Source organism: Cydia amplana, chromosome 16 (genome assembly GCF_948474715.1).
Source record: "Cydia amplana chromosome 16, ilCydAmpl1.1, whole genome shotgun sequence".
NCBI lineage: Eukaryota > Metazoa > Arthropoda > Insecta > Lepidoptera > Tortricidae > Cydia > Cydia amplana.
The window spans coordinates 324098-340164 of NC_086084.1; the positions used below are offsets into that span (position 1 = coordinate 324098).

At 38.8% G+C, this 16067-nt stretch overlaps 1 protein-coding gene across 1 annotated transcript; it reads right to left on the reverse strand.

The window, feature by feature from the left end:
- Positions 1-6341: 6341 nt before the first annotated feature.
- Positions 6342-15763, reverse strand: LOC134655182 (protein VAC14 homolog). Its single transcript, XM_063510633.1, has 14 exons — positions 15598-15763; positions 15346-15496; positions 14301-14531; positions 13630-13847; positions 12346-12466; positions 11537-11660; positions 10637-10863; positions 10079-10196; positions 9735-9840; positions 9163-9337; positions 8470-8588; positions 8085-8164; positions 6835-6982; positions 6342-6514 (listed from the first exon to the last, which is right to left on the reverse strand). The coding sequence occupies exons 1-14, from the start codon at positions 15696-15698 to the stop codon at positions 6379-6381; spliced, it is 2055 nt and encodes a 684-aa protein (XP_063366703.1). The 5' UTR covers positions 15699-15763; the 3' UTR covers positions 6342-6378.
- Positions 15764-16067: the final 304 nt, after the last annotated feature.

Genomic DNA, 16067 nt, shown 5'->3' on the forward strand with positions numbered 1-16067 from the left:
ACATGTCCCTAGGCTGTGTGATTTTCACAACTTGCCTAAATAAAAATTGCATCGGTCATCCTTATATAGTGCAATGTAATGATGGGTGCACTGTGCACTAGTAACAGTTAGGTAATAAAATTATTATAGAAATGTGAATAATTTATATGTTGAATTATGATAAGAAAATTGTTTATTGTAAAAAATATTTTAATGTAAATAATTATACATATAGTATAGTATACAATAAGTAAATAAATGAATTATTATAAAGATTCTAGTTTGAATAATAAAACACAATGTGGAATGTACATACCTATGATATATTTCTGTTTTAGATAACAGTAATAAAATAATTTATCGATTAACCTAAGCTTAGGTACATTCAGCCCATGGCTTCATTACGCTTTGCTAATATGTAATTATAAAACATACTCTGACAGGGAATTGTCCTCTCCTATAAAAACAATTCATAAATGGTTTATGTGTCTTTCAGTAGGTTGATCAACCATAGGTACTTATTTTTAGTGCATTATACAATTTTTCAAAAAAAGCACCTAAACTAACTAAAAACAGAAACTAAGAGGCCAAACCCCAATGTCATTGAAACATACAAAAAGTACGAATTCATTTCATAACCACTTTATCATCACAAAATCATGAAAATAAATAGATCATTGATTTCCACTAAGAAAAATCGGAAAATAACGTTTTGTTCTTTTTGTAGGTATAGTGCCAGTCATTGGTTCAATAATACTTACATAATATGCACAATTCGAAAATTCAGCTAGTACACTAAAATAATGTGACTAACATTTCGGTTTGACGCTTTAGTTACTTAAGTAGAAAGGCAACGCATGTTAGTTTTACCTAAAACCAATTCTTTACTAATACTAAAAGCAACACCCTTAGCCGACCATCGGTGGACCTTATGTTATTGCAATAAGGTTTACGAATGTTCAGGTAATAGTTTGGTATTGATTGTGTAAGTTCAAACTACAAGGTGGCTATTTTATCATAAGAATTAAGGTGACGGTAGAGGTGGGTAAATTTTCAGATTCTGTCAATTTACCCCATTTCACACACAAGCGCACTTCACGCACACTACCTCACTTTACTGGGACAGGTCACTGACCCATCAAGTTTTTTTTAAGATAGCGTTTTGAGTTTAGTGGCCTCCTTTTAGGAAAAGCGTTCCATTGAAAGAAGAAAGAGAAACAATACATTTAATCTTGCTTTCCTTGTCTGTTCATGTCACACGTGACGTATTTAAATTCTAATAATTCATTTGGTTGTTGACAATTTTCTACATTATGGCTTTGTCGAGATACGCGTTTTCTAAAGTTAAACCGAATAAAACCAGATGTCATTAAGTCAGATGTAAAATTTTATTTACTACTCTATACGACTTTTCATAAGGCTCAAAATCAATTAAATGAGAATTTAAATAAATAAAATAAATAAATAAAGTTAAAATGGGACTGGGCTGGTCATGTCTGCCGAATGCCTGACGACTTGTGGGCCAAGTTAACCACAGAGTGGGAGCCCCACGAGTCTAACCGGGGAGCCGGCAGGCCTCGTCGGCGATGGCAGGATAACTTGGACTCCTTCTTGAGAGGCTGGCCAGATATTGCACTAAATAGAGACGAGTGGAGGAAGAGGGGGGAGGCCTTTGCCCAGCAGTGGGACACAGTGGGCTCTGAATAATAAAAATAAATAAAGTTCCGGCAGGGTGCAAAATTTAATTAAGGCGGACAAAATAAAATTTGAAAATATATGGAAACAGTGTTGGCTAATGTACCCCTAATATCTTTACCGATTTACTTTTATGTGGTATATTCGCCTTTTGTTTCACTATTAAATTAATACAATTAAAATAAAAAATATTATACCGGTATTCCACCGGTATTATTTCAGTGCTGAAGCGATTATCTTCGATCGTAGCCTTGATAATGTAGGTGTTGATAGTTACTTACGGCGGTAGGAGCGGCAATGAACCCCGTGCAGAGTAGAACGTGAGGTGCGTTGGGATAAGTGCATATATCTACTTATAATTCTTTGGCTGGTTGGTAACCCTCTATATTTTATTTTTTGTTTTACTGTTATTAGGTTAAGGGAGTTTTAGGGAGTGAAAAAAAAATGATTTTCGTTTTATGCGCTCGCGTGATTGCCGATGGATTATAATTAGACAAAAGAACTTGTTTTCCACGCATCGAATGTAGATCCCTATGACACTTCCTCCAAGTCTTCTCCAATAATGTTTATACCGTATTTTAATTACCAACCTTAAATGTTACATTTCTAAATATTTTTTTTGTGCTATACATACTTCAAAAAAATCGCTGGAGGCCTAGCGGTAAGAGCGTGCGAATTGCAATTCCGGCTCGTACCAATGAGTTTTTCGGAACTTATGTACGAAATATCATTTGATATTTACCAGTCGCTTTTCGGTGAAGGAAAACATCGTGAGAAAACCGGACTAATCCCAATAAGAGCCTAGTTTACCCCCTATGGGTTGGAAGGTCAGATGGCAGTCGCTTTCATAAAAATTAGTGCCTACGCCAATTTATGGGATTAATTGCCAAGCGGACCCCAGGCTCCCAAGAGCCGTGTCAAAATGCCGGGACAACGCGAGGAAGATGAGGATGATGTGACAAATACTTCCAAAAAAATCTACAAATATTTTACGTGACAACTGCTTATAAGTAAATATTATGTAGGTACACTTATAAAGTATAAAGTAGAAAATATCTTATAGGTACATAATATAAAAACCGATCATGTACGAGTAGGATTCACTATGGGTTCCACAGTTACACATTTTTATTGCATATTTTTTGTTTAAGACCAACTCACCTATTATAGGACATAGGTCTTCCATTAATCTTTTGGCGTTGAACTATTTTTTGTATATGTATTTATGTAATACAATTCTGAGTTAGGTTATGGTACATTTTTGCTCACCTACTTATAATTATGTATTATATCTGATATGTCACATGATACCAAAAATCGCCGCAAAGTTAAAAGTTCATTTATGTACGTTACTCATCTTCGGATCACCGACTAACTACTTCCTTACTTGACATATGTGTACTAAATTTCAATTGAACTAGTCCAGTAGTTACGGTGAAAATTGGCTTTAACAAAATGGCAGACACACGAGTGATCTTATAAGGGAGATTATTTTCCTTGAGTGAATGGTATGCATTTACCCCAATGCACCTCACGTTCCACGCGGCGCGGCGTAATCTGGCCCCTATTGGCCCTATTTCACCACGGTGACAGGTACGACAAAAACATCACTGTTATTGACGCCATAGGCATCCATGGACTACAGTTACCGCTAACACTGATTTAAACTATCACGATTTTTACACATTATTAAATTGTACAACGGAACCGCAAAACGTTCAAGCGGATAAACAAGACCAAGTGCGGGTAGTTCGAAAAACTCGCGCGGTTAGAAGATGCTGATGTCAACTTAAGCCAGTCTTCTCCGAGACCACGGGGACAACGCCGTCCTCGAAACGTCGGAGGTAAATCTTAAAACTTAGATACGCGATTAAGTCCCGTTGTACAATTTAATAATACAGTTACCGCTTACCATCGGGCGGGCCGTATTCGTGTTTGCCACCGTCATTGTACCTATTATTAAAAAAAAACTTTATTATATCGGATAAAACAGACATTTCTCTCGCGAAAAAATCTTGTGACAATTGTCACAAGATTTTTCAAAGAATTTTCGGTAAGTCTTGACAGGAAATGAGTTCTGTGTCGCAATTTCGATACAGTTGCCGTGTTTCTTGTGACAATTGTCATTAGCTTCGCAAAATAAGATTTTTTTAGTGGCAATATAATGGAGTTTATTTATTTATTAAAATGTTGGTGGCAAACAAGCACATCGCCCGTCCGATGGTAAGCGGTTACCGTAGCCTATGGAGGCCTGTGACGTCAGCAACAGTGATGTCGACAACTGTCGCACCTGTCACCGTGGTCGTGGTGAAATAGGGGCCAGTAAGTACCTAATAATCGCAGTGGTCTTAAGTGTCACAGACCCTACTGGCGCTTAAGTCCTTTATGACAATTTCTGCCTATTTTAAATTGTTAAAAAAAAAAAGAAACCGAATAATTATATCGGACTACCAAATTTTCACGAGAATCAGTTGAGAAATGTGATATGCAAAGGAGAAGAATTCGGACATACGAAACCATTTTTGCCCAAGTTGAAACGGAGACCATCGCCAACGCTCGGTCAATGATGGTTTAGGTACAGCTAGCTGCAGAGAAAAGGTACCACCCCTGCATACAATTATCTATCTGGTCGTACCTTTTCTCTGCAGCTGACTGTACACCTATAAAAATGGTTGTCCCTGCTGTAATTTTATACCGGTACCGTACTTTGTATTTCAACCGGTATAGTTTTACCTTCAAAACGAACCGGTATTGATAAATAATAACGGTACCATACCGCTTATACCGTAAAGAAAGCATGATGCAGTCTCTGCTTTGCACAATTATTGTGTGGACAAAATTCTTATGATCACCGAAACATACATACCTACGCACATAATGTCATTGAAATAAAACATTGTTATTTTATAGTAAATTTATATAATACTCGATATATACACATAACAATAACCAGACCGCAGCGGTATTAGCCTGTAAGCTTCATCTCTTGTCTCCAAATCCGCAAAAACTAGTTAGTACTAAATGCTGGTCTTGCTGTTATTTTATTCTTGAAGATTATGGCTTGTTTCTTGATTATTGAGAACAGCACGTAATCGCACACATATAGACGGAACGAACGGCAACAAAGTAGGTGTAGACACTAAGACTTTCAGGTATTAAACGAATTACGCTTCGTATTAATAGGTAAGTAATATTTAAATGAATATATAATATTCTCTAACGTAAATACAAGATTACAATTGACATCAAATGTCATTAACGTACAGAAGTCATATACTTTTTTTTAATGACGCAAAATTGATACCAGCATAATGAAAATCAATCCCAATCAGTAAAACGAGTCTTTAAACTTTTTTCATTTTAAGCGGGTTTTGAAGGAACAAGTTACTTAAATTCAATTGTAATCGTATTGTTTTAGGATAGTTTACTGCTGTTTTCGATCGTTACGACCTGTAAATAACAACAAATCAAATTTTAAATGAATTTATTTACCCTATTTTTTGAAATACAATTTATCTACTGGTATACATTTTCGTATGCGTATATGATGAAATGTCTAAATAATGTCAAATACGAGCTACGACGACGTACACGTCTGCTTCGATCCAAGGCCAGCGGCCATCTGACTCGAAGAAGAATTTTGAGTGATGTCGTCAATGTATGGAAATTGTACGAAAGTTTACATTTGGGATTGAATTTCTGTGTTGTATTTGTGAGTAAAAATATAAGTAGATAATAATTTGCTAGTTTAGTTATCTAGCTTTCAAAATCACACAACAACTCAATTACTGTTAAAGGCAAAACTGTAATGCGTGTTGCTCAAACGGAACTCCATATTTTGATTTTTGGATACTTTTAGTGTCGATTTGTAGAGAATTACAGCAAATAAAAAATATTATGCCGTGAAGAGCCGGTACACGGCTTCTTCGTGAACAAATTTACGTATAATTTAATGCAGTTATTAAACATTTCTTGAACAAATTGATTGCACAAAGTGAGCTCTAAATCGAAAACGTCATATACCGTCCCCTTAATCCGAACGATCTAGCGTTTTTATTAAGCTGCTATGTACGTTTTCATCACTGCAATGAAGAGCGTTATTTACATCGTAAAAGCGTCGTTGTAGCTTTTTAATGACGCCTACTATACTAACCTAGAAATCAATTTTGTCCGAAACGCCGGAAACAGAATGGAGTCGGCGTGACCGTCTAACAACACACGCTTTTAATAATACATATGTTCAATTTGCAAAAAGAAAACTTGATAATCTTGTCGTATTTTTATAGTATCTACTATTTATTTAGGATTATTTAGTAAACAACTGATCTGTCAAATTTGATTTGAATTATAACTAAAGTCTATTTTTTTATTCGGTAGACTGAAATGACAGTTAATAGTATGAAATGACATTTCATGTTCATACTATTAACTGTCATTTAAGTCTACCGAATAAAAAAATAGACTTTACTTAACCGCGTAATGTCAGGGAACGTTTTGAAGCGCCCGCCCGGGACTCCTAAACATTTTATATCAAAATGAATTATAGACAATATCGTAACCGTTGTATCTTTTGCGATAATCGGGAAATCGGGGTATAAAACACAACTAGCCGTGTGTGGCAACTGGTTATAAAACTGATTTTACTTATGTGTCTATCTGTCTGTTACTTGTATCCTATTTATCTATCTGGGAATTCATTTCCCGCTATGAAAAAGCGGGGTCTCGCCTCGGGCGCTCCACGAGGCGGTAGTCGCGGTGCGCGGCCTGCACGCGCCGGAACTCGCGCAGGAGTGCGTCGAAGTCGATGTCGGGCGCCGCTGCCCCCGCCGGAGGTATTGTCCTGTGGATACACCGCCAATTTCATTCCATGATATAAGCCGAAAGAGCAAATACATACCTCCAAAAACAAGTATAACATAAAAGGAGGTGATTTACACGGAATACGCAGAGCCTATGATGCTTAAAAAATAATATTTCTAGTTCTTGAGTTATTCGCTCGCTTATTAAATTTTGTTGCTAACGGCGTAGTGACCAAAAACCAATCAGAGGTACTTAGCTACGTTTAAGAAAGTAAATGTATGAAGAAGAAAACGCCGATTCGATTTTGTAAGGCGAACGTAAAATAAATACACTAAACTAAATATAAAATAACGATCATACAGTGCCGGTCTGTCAGGAGGGGGGGCACATTGCAACCGGCGGCGCAACGTGTGGAAGGCTTCGCTTTGCGGCAACAACATCAGAAGACCGTACAGCGCACCGCGCAGCTCCGCACTTTGGGATCCGCTTAGCAGCTCTAGGCGCATGTCTGGAAAAGAAGATAGGTGGTTACGGCATCTAATGGGATAATCTTGTCGGCGTCGGCGTAAATCAATGCGCCAATTCTGCCAAATTAAAAAAAAACTATTTTCCGTAAAACCGCACTGAGTGTTACTGTAAGCTTATGTGAGAGACAAAATGTATGGTAAGTAAAGTACAGTAGAGTCCGATTAGTACGACTTGGCATATAACAACCAACCGCTTATAGCGACGTAAGTATAAGCACTTGTTTGGTTTTAGTATGAGCTACTATGAAAGTACAACCGTTTATTACGACTCCGCTTATAACGACCGACCGCTTTTAACGACGGAAATTGACACAAAATCCGTCCGTCAAGTCCGGTTACAACGACGAGTGACGTAATTTTTACAAATAAATTGTTGGTAAGAAGCTTACTCCGTCCCGCGCACCCAACTCCCCTCTCCCCTTTGCCTATACGCTATCTTGCAAACTAAATAAAACCCAATTCGCATTATTCAATTGAGCTTAAACTTCACATACATAATTATGTAAGTTGGGTGACAATGCAATATTTTGGTACCTTCGAGCTGGAGGTGGCCATAGGAACTGTTTGATAAAACAACGCATCCTAATTGACTTGGGTTTGTAAGAATTGTCTCAATTGAGTATAGGTTGCTTGTTGAAACAAAAGTAAACATTCCGCGATAAAGGCTCGAGTCAAAATTGAAATGTTTGACAAAAAACTTATTTATTTTTTGATTGTCGATGTACGATTGTCACCTTGATTAGATCCCTAAAAATTACGACTTTTTATTTTACGGGATTCGAGTAATTTGCGGATGATGAGTACGCGATCCTACAAAAGTGGCTTCTTCTAAACACACAAGTCTCTGCGTTTAAGACAAAGTGTTGTAATACTAACGTAAATGAATATTTTAATTAAAATGTTTTTTTTCGTTGATTGTCGCATAAGTAAATACAAAATGATGTCATTATTTTGATTAAAAAAATATATTAAAATTGGCAGTACGTTTAGTGCGACGTCCGGTTAGTACGACGTAATATCAGCGGTCCCTTGGGCGTCGTTATAACCGGACTCTACTGTAGTAAAATAATCCTATTAACTCACAAGCGAATATAGGTGACTCTATGAGTTGCACAAGCTTGTCTAACTCTGTTAAGAAGTCCACGGTGATTTCCAGTTCGCCACTAAGTTCTAGTTAAGGAATATTATAGAAAATCCTAACCATCTCATCATATCATCATTATTTATTTCATCATCATCTGTTTCTTATTGCACAGTGCAAGAAACAAATCAAAAGATACTATCACTATAACAGATGCAACTTAGCATGATGCCCGGTCATGTCGTTACGTTTGCGTTAGAAAAAAATCTGTAAAAAGAGCGTATCTAAAACAGCTACATTTCCATGAAATGAAGTGTTGATCATTTGTAAAAAGAGCGTATTTAAAAAGTTCAACATTTCCATGAAGTGTTGATCAGAAAAGGATACAAAGTGGATATGAGCGCATTGCAGTGCGCGTAATTGTGGGTAAGTAGACACAGTGCGAGCAGCGACACCGGGGAGTGGCACCAGCAGCGGTACAGCCCCGCGAACAGCTGCTGCGTCGCCTGGGAACCAATATCAACATTATGAAACTGCACTTCGGTCGCCAGAAGGCGTTCATATTATTCTGTAATTTTATACCGGCACGCCGATCTTTTAGGCGGCATCGGCGTTGTCATTTCGACTTTTCGTCATTTGGTATTTATTATTTTCTAAATCGACTAGGGTTTTAAGAACACCGTAATGTGCGCGTAGATTTTTTACCAGCATCGGCGTTTTAGAGTCAGACCAAGAAAAGTCTGCAGCGGATTTGACAGCCCTCGCAGTGCCAGTGTTATTATAAACGTCAAACTTCTATGAAATTATGACGTGTAAATAACACTTGCACTGCGTGGGCTACCAAACCCGCTGCAGACTTTTCTTGGTCTGACTCTAATGCTGACTTTATCGTTTAGGGCCGGCACAGACAGACTGCAACCCGACTCCAACTTGTATGGGAACTGCACGCCGATATTGCGGTTAGCGTGCAGTTGCCATACAAATTGCAGTCGGGTTGCAGTACGGCTGTATCGGCCCTTATTGTATCAATGGAAGAAAATTAGGTACTTTGTTATTCATTATTTTATTAAATATAGTTACCGGCGCAGTAAAGTTGCGCAGCTGCAGCCTCAAGTCCTGCAGCTCGGCCGCCGTGAGCAGAATAATGCTGAGCACGTCCACTACGGTGGCCGCGAACTTCAGGTTCGGTTCCTCTACGAGGATCTTCGATAGCGCCTTGTAGATGTCCTCGGCGTTTAGGAGAACACATAGTTGCCTGTAAACATTAGATTTATTTACCTATATCAAATTGAATATTACTTATTATTTCCTTGGTGTACTTATAATATCATATGTTTATGAAAAGATCGAATAGCATATAAAAAAAAATAAAGTAAACATTCCCTTGAGACCTTCCAAAATGTTTTTAAATTGTATTTAGCGAAGACGCTGTCAACGTAAAAATTATCTAATTTTTATACGGACACGCCGACGCCGTCAAACATCACCGTAAATTCCAAAAAAGTTGTACGTTTTAAACATACACACATTACATACACTTTGGCCATATATAGTTGCAACCGGCATAGTATAGTTTGATACTTTGACCATTTCACTAGAAGAAAACGTATATGCCAGAGGAAGTGTCATGAGGTATTGCAAGAATCTCGTACCTAATTATAAACGCTCCCCGGTCCTCAAGTAAATTTTCATCAGCAGCTAGCAGCCTCAGTAAAGCTTGTAGGAACTTGTAATAATAAGGACTGGATTCTAAATCGCCTGTAACATACATAATTAGGATTATTAAATAGCTTTTTTAAAATAAAAGTAGCTACTATAACCCAAAAATTGTCACTGTTATAAAAGTTACTGAAAATTAGCTGCGGTAGCTCCAAGGTTACATTCTCAATAGGATGTATGTCGAGGAAATTAATCGCAATTCTTATTTCTAGCCTCTTAATTAATCCCACCGCTAAGGTTCTCCCAACCTTTATCTGATGGACTCTATTACACGTACCAGGAGTGCAGGTGCAGATCTCGGCGGTGACGGCGAGACTGCGGCGCACCACTTCGTCCGCCGCGTCTGTCAAACTTCCAACTGCACTCACGAATACTTGGCCCGATTGTGCTGACATCTGCAGCAACGGACAATGGGTAAGTTTTTGTCAACATCTTTTTGGATACAAACTTTTATCGCCAACTGTACTATTTCAACAAACTAAACTTCAACGATCTTCTGAACTGTTTTATCACTTGTTCCCATTCTTCCCATGTCAACATAATATTTCATTATCATCCAGGTTTCAAGAGTATACCAAATTTGAGCCCAATCGAACGTAATCGATCATAAAACGGTTCTAATTTAGCTTCCAAGATTTAACTCATACCTAATAATATACATACTAACTAACAGGGCTAGTTAAATAAAAGCTTGTAAATATACCTACTCTTTAGTCTTTGGTCCTACTCTAACTTGGTCGTCGAAGTTTGGTAAGTGACGATATGAGTATTGAGTATATAGACGAGGACTATTAGGTTTTTATGTTGACCAAATAATTATTTATGGATCACTCACTTGATTGGGCATCTTGTTATAGAGATGCAGGAACCACTCCAGCGCGGCCACCTTCGTGTGCACCGAGCTCTGGTGCACCATCTGTATGAGGACCGCGACCACCGCGTCCAGGTTGAGGCGGCCCTGCTCCTCCTCCTCGCCTTCTGCTCCTGGGGAGGATGAGGGGCACTCCGCCTCCACCAGCTTGGTTAGCTGCATGTTCACTATTGTGGCGGTTTCTCGGATGCCTGACGTTTGTTGTTAAGATAGTAATGCTATGTTTAGTTTTGTATGTCAATATTGAAATGTTCGTTTTAAAGAAAAAAATTCTAGTAAAAAAATAAATTGTTGGGAAATCTTAAACAATGAGGCAGTTTAACAAATATCAACAAAGAATCGATTCTACTTTAGAGGCGATTTGTTAAATTAAAATCACTAATAGTATAAAACAAAGTCGCTTCACGCTGTCTGTCTGTCTGTATGCTTAGATCTTAAAAACTACGCAACGGATTTTGATGCGGTTCTTTTTAATAGGTAGAGTGATTCAAGAGGAAGGTTTATGTATAAGTTAATTAACCCGTGCGAAGCCGGGGCGAGTTTACAAATAAAAATAAGAGAAAGTAAAGCGGCCGATGAACTCAATTTCGACACCATTTTATTATGAAAGCAAGAGTATGTGACTATAATTTTGAAAACCCGCTCCTTTATCCGTTAACTTCGATCGCTAACCGAACCAGTACGGATATGATGGTCGTTCTTGTCTACGTGACAGCGTGATAAAACGGTGTCCGTCACTTTCTTTCCCACGGTGTTAAACAGTGACAGTTATTTTATCACGTGGATAAAGATGGATAAAGCTATCCATAATAGGCTGGCTGGTATTATAAGGTTAATAATTTAAGTGAATGAGGTAAAGGATACTTCTTCGCGGCTCGTCGGAGTAGGCGAGGCAGGGCAGCGCGGCGGCCAGCACTCCCGACGCGTACGGAAGCATGGCGGGCCCGGCCAACTCCACGAACTCTTTGATCCACGTAATCGCTGTCAACTATAAACATTAAAACAATATAACTCTTTCAACTAGTCATAGCTACAAAATCACCATTGAAAGACAGCCAGAAATATCAAAATTAAGCATTTTTAACTACGCCATCGAATAAAAAACCTTATATTTCTTGACTTTTTAAATTTTATTTGGCATTCAACTTTTTTAGGCGGCCCCGCCGACGCCGTTATTCCCCGCCGCCGAGAAGCAGGTGGATGATATGAATTTAAAAAAAAACCGTAATTTCGAAATAATACGATGATGATAGTTAAAACCGCGGTAAGTTGACCGTTCGTTTTTAGGGTTCCGTACCCAAAGGGTAAAAACGGGACCCTATTACTAAGACTCCGCTGTCCGTCTGTCCGTCCGTCCGTCCGTCCGTCCGTCCGTCTGTCACCAGGCTGTATCTCACGAACCGTGATAGCTAGACAGTTGAAATTTTCACAGATGATGTATTTCTGTTGCCGCTATAACAACAAATACTAAAAACAGAATAAAATAAAGATTTAAGAGGGGCTCCCATACAACAAACGTGATTTTTGACCGAAGTTAAGCAACGTCGGGCGCGGTCAGTGTTTGGATGGGTGACCGTTTTTTTGCTTGTTTTGCTCAATTTTTTGTTGATGGTGCGAAACCCTCCGTGCGCGAGTCCGACTCGCACTTGGCCGGTTTTTTGAATGAGCCCGACCTGCACTAGCTCGTCCGGTGATTGCGCGTGCGTTATGAGTATGTTTATCATGGCGGCGAACTCCACGCGCGCCGGCTCTTTCTTGATGCTGCGCAGGAACTCGCCCAGCTGAATGTCGCACCTGTTCAGAAAAACAAACACATTTCCGGTGAGAGGTTTCATTGTTAACTGTACTTTTCTACAAAACGAGATCAAATTCAATAACACATGCTTTTTACAGAATTTGTATCGCTACATTCGGTATCTAAATAAAAAAATGTATCTATTATATTATGGTAACATATTATGTAACTTAAGACCATAATACTACATTAACATCACAGTTATTAATTCCAAATGGTGCGTTGTAGCGTTCAGAACTTCACACCTTAAGTTAATACAAGGTTTCAACTATGTATATGCATGTGTACTCAATTTAGACATCAGGAACTGGTAATTTTTTTTAAATCTTGCTTGAATCTTTTGAAGACAACTTGCATACAAACGTACAATACCTACTCACGGACAATGGAAGTTAAATAAAAGTTCATATAGAGGCCCGTAAGTAGGCCTCAAGATTTTTTGTCCTAGCATTAAAATTATCAATTTGTAATAAAGACTGTTGTTAGTTTCGGTTTTTTAGAACACCGATAATACAGGATGAATTATTAACACTTGCCTGTTATTTAAGTGGCGCACCAGCCTCGTCGCACGCAAACGACGCAAACTATTTATATTCTCCATCAAATCGACCAATAAGCACAGTGATAACTTAGTGACTAAACTATAACAACACATTATTTTATTATAGTCGTTCCTTCTCACTATATTTTATAATAATGTCCTTTAACCTATTAGTAACTATTTTCGCTTAAAACACTGATATTTTACCTACTAGATGTGGATACGGAATTTCCTGTTTAACTACTGTATCGAACGTTACGATTTTTTTTTATCCTCAAGTGGGGTTTGAAATAGAAAGATATAAACAAACCAATTTATTTATCATTTACTAATGATGATCCAGCAGAGTCGTAACACAATGTGTCAACACCATTTCACATTGGGTTTAAAATTGTTTTTTTTTTAGATAATTTATTAATTTTATTTATTCACTAATTCTTTACTGACCACAGTGGACCTTTGCAATAAAGTTTATGAATTTTCAAAACGGAATAGTCTTCCCACCATCAATACAGGACCAAACCATAATTACACGATACGACATCGTGTCGTGTCACGATGCGACGTCGTGACACATTACGTCGTGTCGAGGCACATATTAATGTAGAGAATGTAACGTACATGCGTCGGATCTCTGCGTGCACGTCGCCCAGCATGACGAGCAGCGGGTCGAGCAGCTGCGGCAGATGCTGCCTCAGCGGTAAAGCCGGCACGGAGTCCAGCACACTGAGCCAAGACACGCAGAACTGGCGCGCGGCGGCGTGGCGCGAGTACATGCGCTCGCGGAGCATCGGCACGAACGCCGACACGGAGAAGTCGGGGCTCTCCGTCACTATCTCCTGTGGATAAATAATTACTTGTTTGTTGACCACTCTTGTTGGTTAAGTTGGCTTAATTACTAATTTGTTTCATAGTCATGCTTTGCTGAAGTTTTTCAGACCAAGCTTAGTCAGCAGCAGAAGTTGTTAAGCGGGCCAGGTATTCAAAATTAAAATGATCTTAACGCGACATTATTGTTAAGCCCCATCTCCATATCGCGCGGCAAACCATTGAACATTGACTCGCGCGGCAGCCGCGTGCAATGGATACCGGGCGCATCGAGTTGGCTCGCGCGGCAGCCCGGTATCCATTGCGCGCGACTGCCGCGCGAGCCAATGTTCGATGGTTTGCCGCGCGATATGGAGACCGGGCTTTAAGAGAATAAGAGCGTGTTAAGGTAATTAAAGGTAACACCTCGTCCACTTAGCAACTTCTTCTGCTGACTGTATATGGAAGCTTTAGATGTGTTGTACCTTGACAAGCCGGTCCAGTAGTTCAGCCCCCTGTTTAACTTGCGGCTCCGGGTCCGCAGCCAACTTCGCCAGTGCGTCGAATAGTAGAGGGAAGTGTGGCAGTGCAGCACCTCGGGCCACTTTTACCACGTTGAAGAGTGCCTCGGCCGCTTGGTAGCGGACACGCGACTCACTCTCGCTGAAGCAGGCGACGATAGGCTGGATCAGCTCGGGCAGGTATGCTATGCAGCCCTGCACACATTTTTCTAGTTAGTATTAAACCCAGCCCAACAAAACAGTGACAATGAAACAACCATTTTATAAAGTTACTTTTTGGATTACATGTTCAATTCAATTCACATACCTCAAAATTAAAACCTATGAACCCATAGGATCACAATGAATTCATTTTATGAAAGTGTCCATGCATTTTTGCGGCTTGGTGTACATGACTATTTTTAATTGCCAGGTATACTTCAAAATTCAAATAAATATTATGTAAGAAGCCCTCAATAAGTCAGTATACAATACAGTAAACATTTGGAGGTGTCCATTAATTATTTAAAGTGTTCAGGGGATCAAGCTGAATCTTACCAAATTTCGATCTTTTGGGGTTGGGGGATGTAATAAAAATATTATACTGTCAACTTTTGCCTCTTCAGGATGCATTTTGTAGGGAGATATTTGTCGATACAAATATTAGGATTCAAACAAAATTTTAGAAGAATATAGAAGATAGATATAGAGGAATCCTGATCATCGGGCAATCTCAATAACAAACAAATAATAAAAATCAATAACAGACAGATAGTGGCAGCTTAGTGACAGAGTTTTGTTTGCCACTTTTCAGGTATTGAAACCTAAAAAAAATCTTTAACCAAACAGAATCTCTTATAGCAGTATTTTTCAAACATAAGCGAAACCTTTTGTTAGTACTAAGGGGGTACTGTCATGAAAAAGTTTGAAAAACACTGGACTTATAGGATTCCATTTAAAGCTAAGAATGTAGTCTTTGTTGTCAGTATTAATAGACAAGTATATTCATATGAACGTTAAGTGTAGCCACCTTCCCAAGGCCGACAGCGACCGAGGAGAGGCCCATGAGTGCCCCATTTTTAACATTGGGGTTAGTAGACGCCATCAGGTCTTGTCCCAGCACCCGCACCAGCCGCTTGATCTGGCTCGTGTTGTTCGCGTCGCTGAAGTCTTTCACCATCCTGCACACACAACACCACACCTCTGCTTCAAACTGAACATCATCCACCTTAAACTTATATAAAACTATAACAAACAAAGATAAATTAGGACAAAAACAAACTTCTCTATTTCGACTCCAGCGAACTTCCTTTTATCGTATAGTTTGTCACATAGCCCACGGACGCAGGCTATGCTCAGTGGCGCGTAGTCTCTCTCCGACATTCTCAAAGATTTTAGATTGTTTCAAGACATAAAAATAAACAAATTATTTGGGATAAATCTACACTGATGACCTGACTACAACCGCGGCCCTAAGCAAATGTCATAGTGACAGTACTTGTTCGTTGAGAAATAGTTACGATTAGACTTAGACCAATTTCAACGCAACTTATTAAAATAACTATAGTGTGTCAAAGGGCTGTTTGATTTCAAACATAGACAGAGAGAATCATACTATCTTTGTCTTACACTAGTACTAGCACCCAAAAGAAAAGGATGAGTATAGTTTTTTTTGTTCCTATTTACTGACAAGATTTGGTTGACCCAGTATAATAGAAACTTTTGAATTGATAAATTATTTTGATTCAATAT

Coding starts and splice junctions, on each gene's coding strand:
- LOC134655182 (XM_063510633.1), bottom strand. CDS start 15,698: ATGTCGGAGAGAGACTACGCGCCACTGAGCATAGCCTGCGTCCGTGGG. Junction 6,983..8,084: donor AGAGTCACCTATATTCGCTT/GTGAGTTAATAG, acceptor CTTCTTTTCCAG/ACATGCGCCTAGAGCTGCTA. Junction 6,515..6,834: donor CCTCCTGACAGACCGGCACT/GTATGATCGTTA, acceptor GTGTATCCACAG/GACAATACCTCCGGCGGGGG.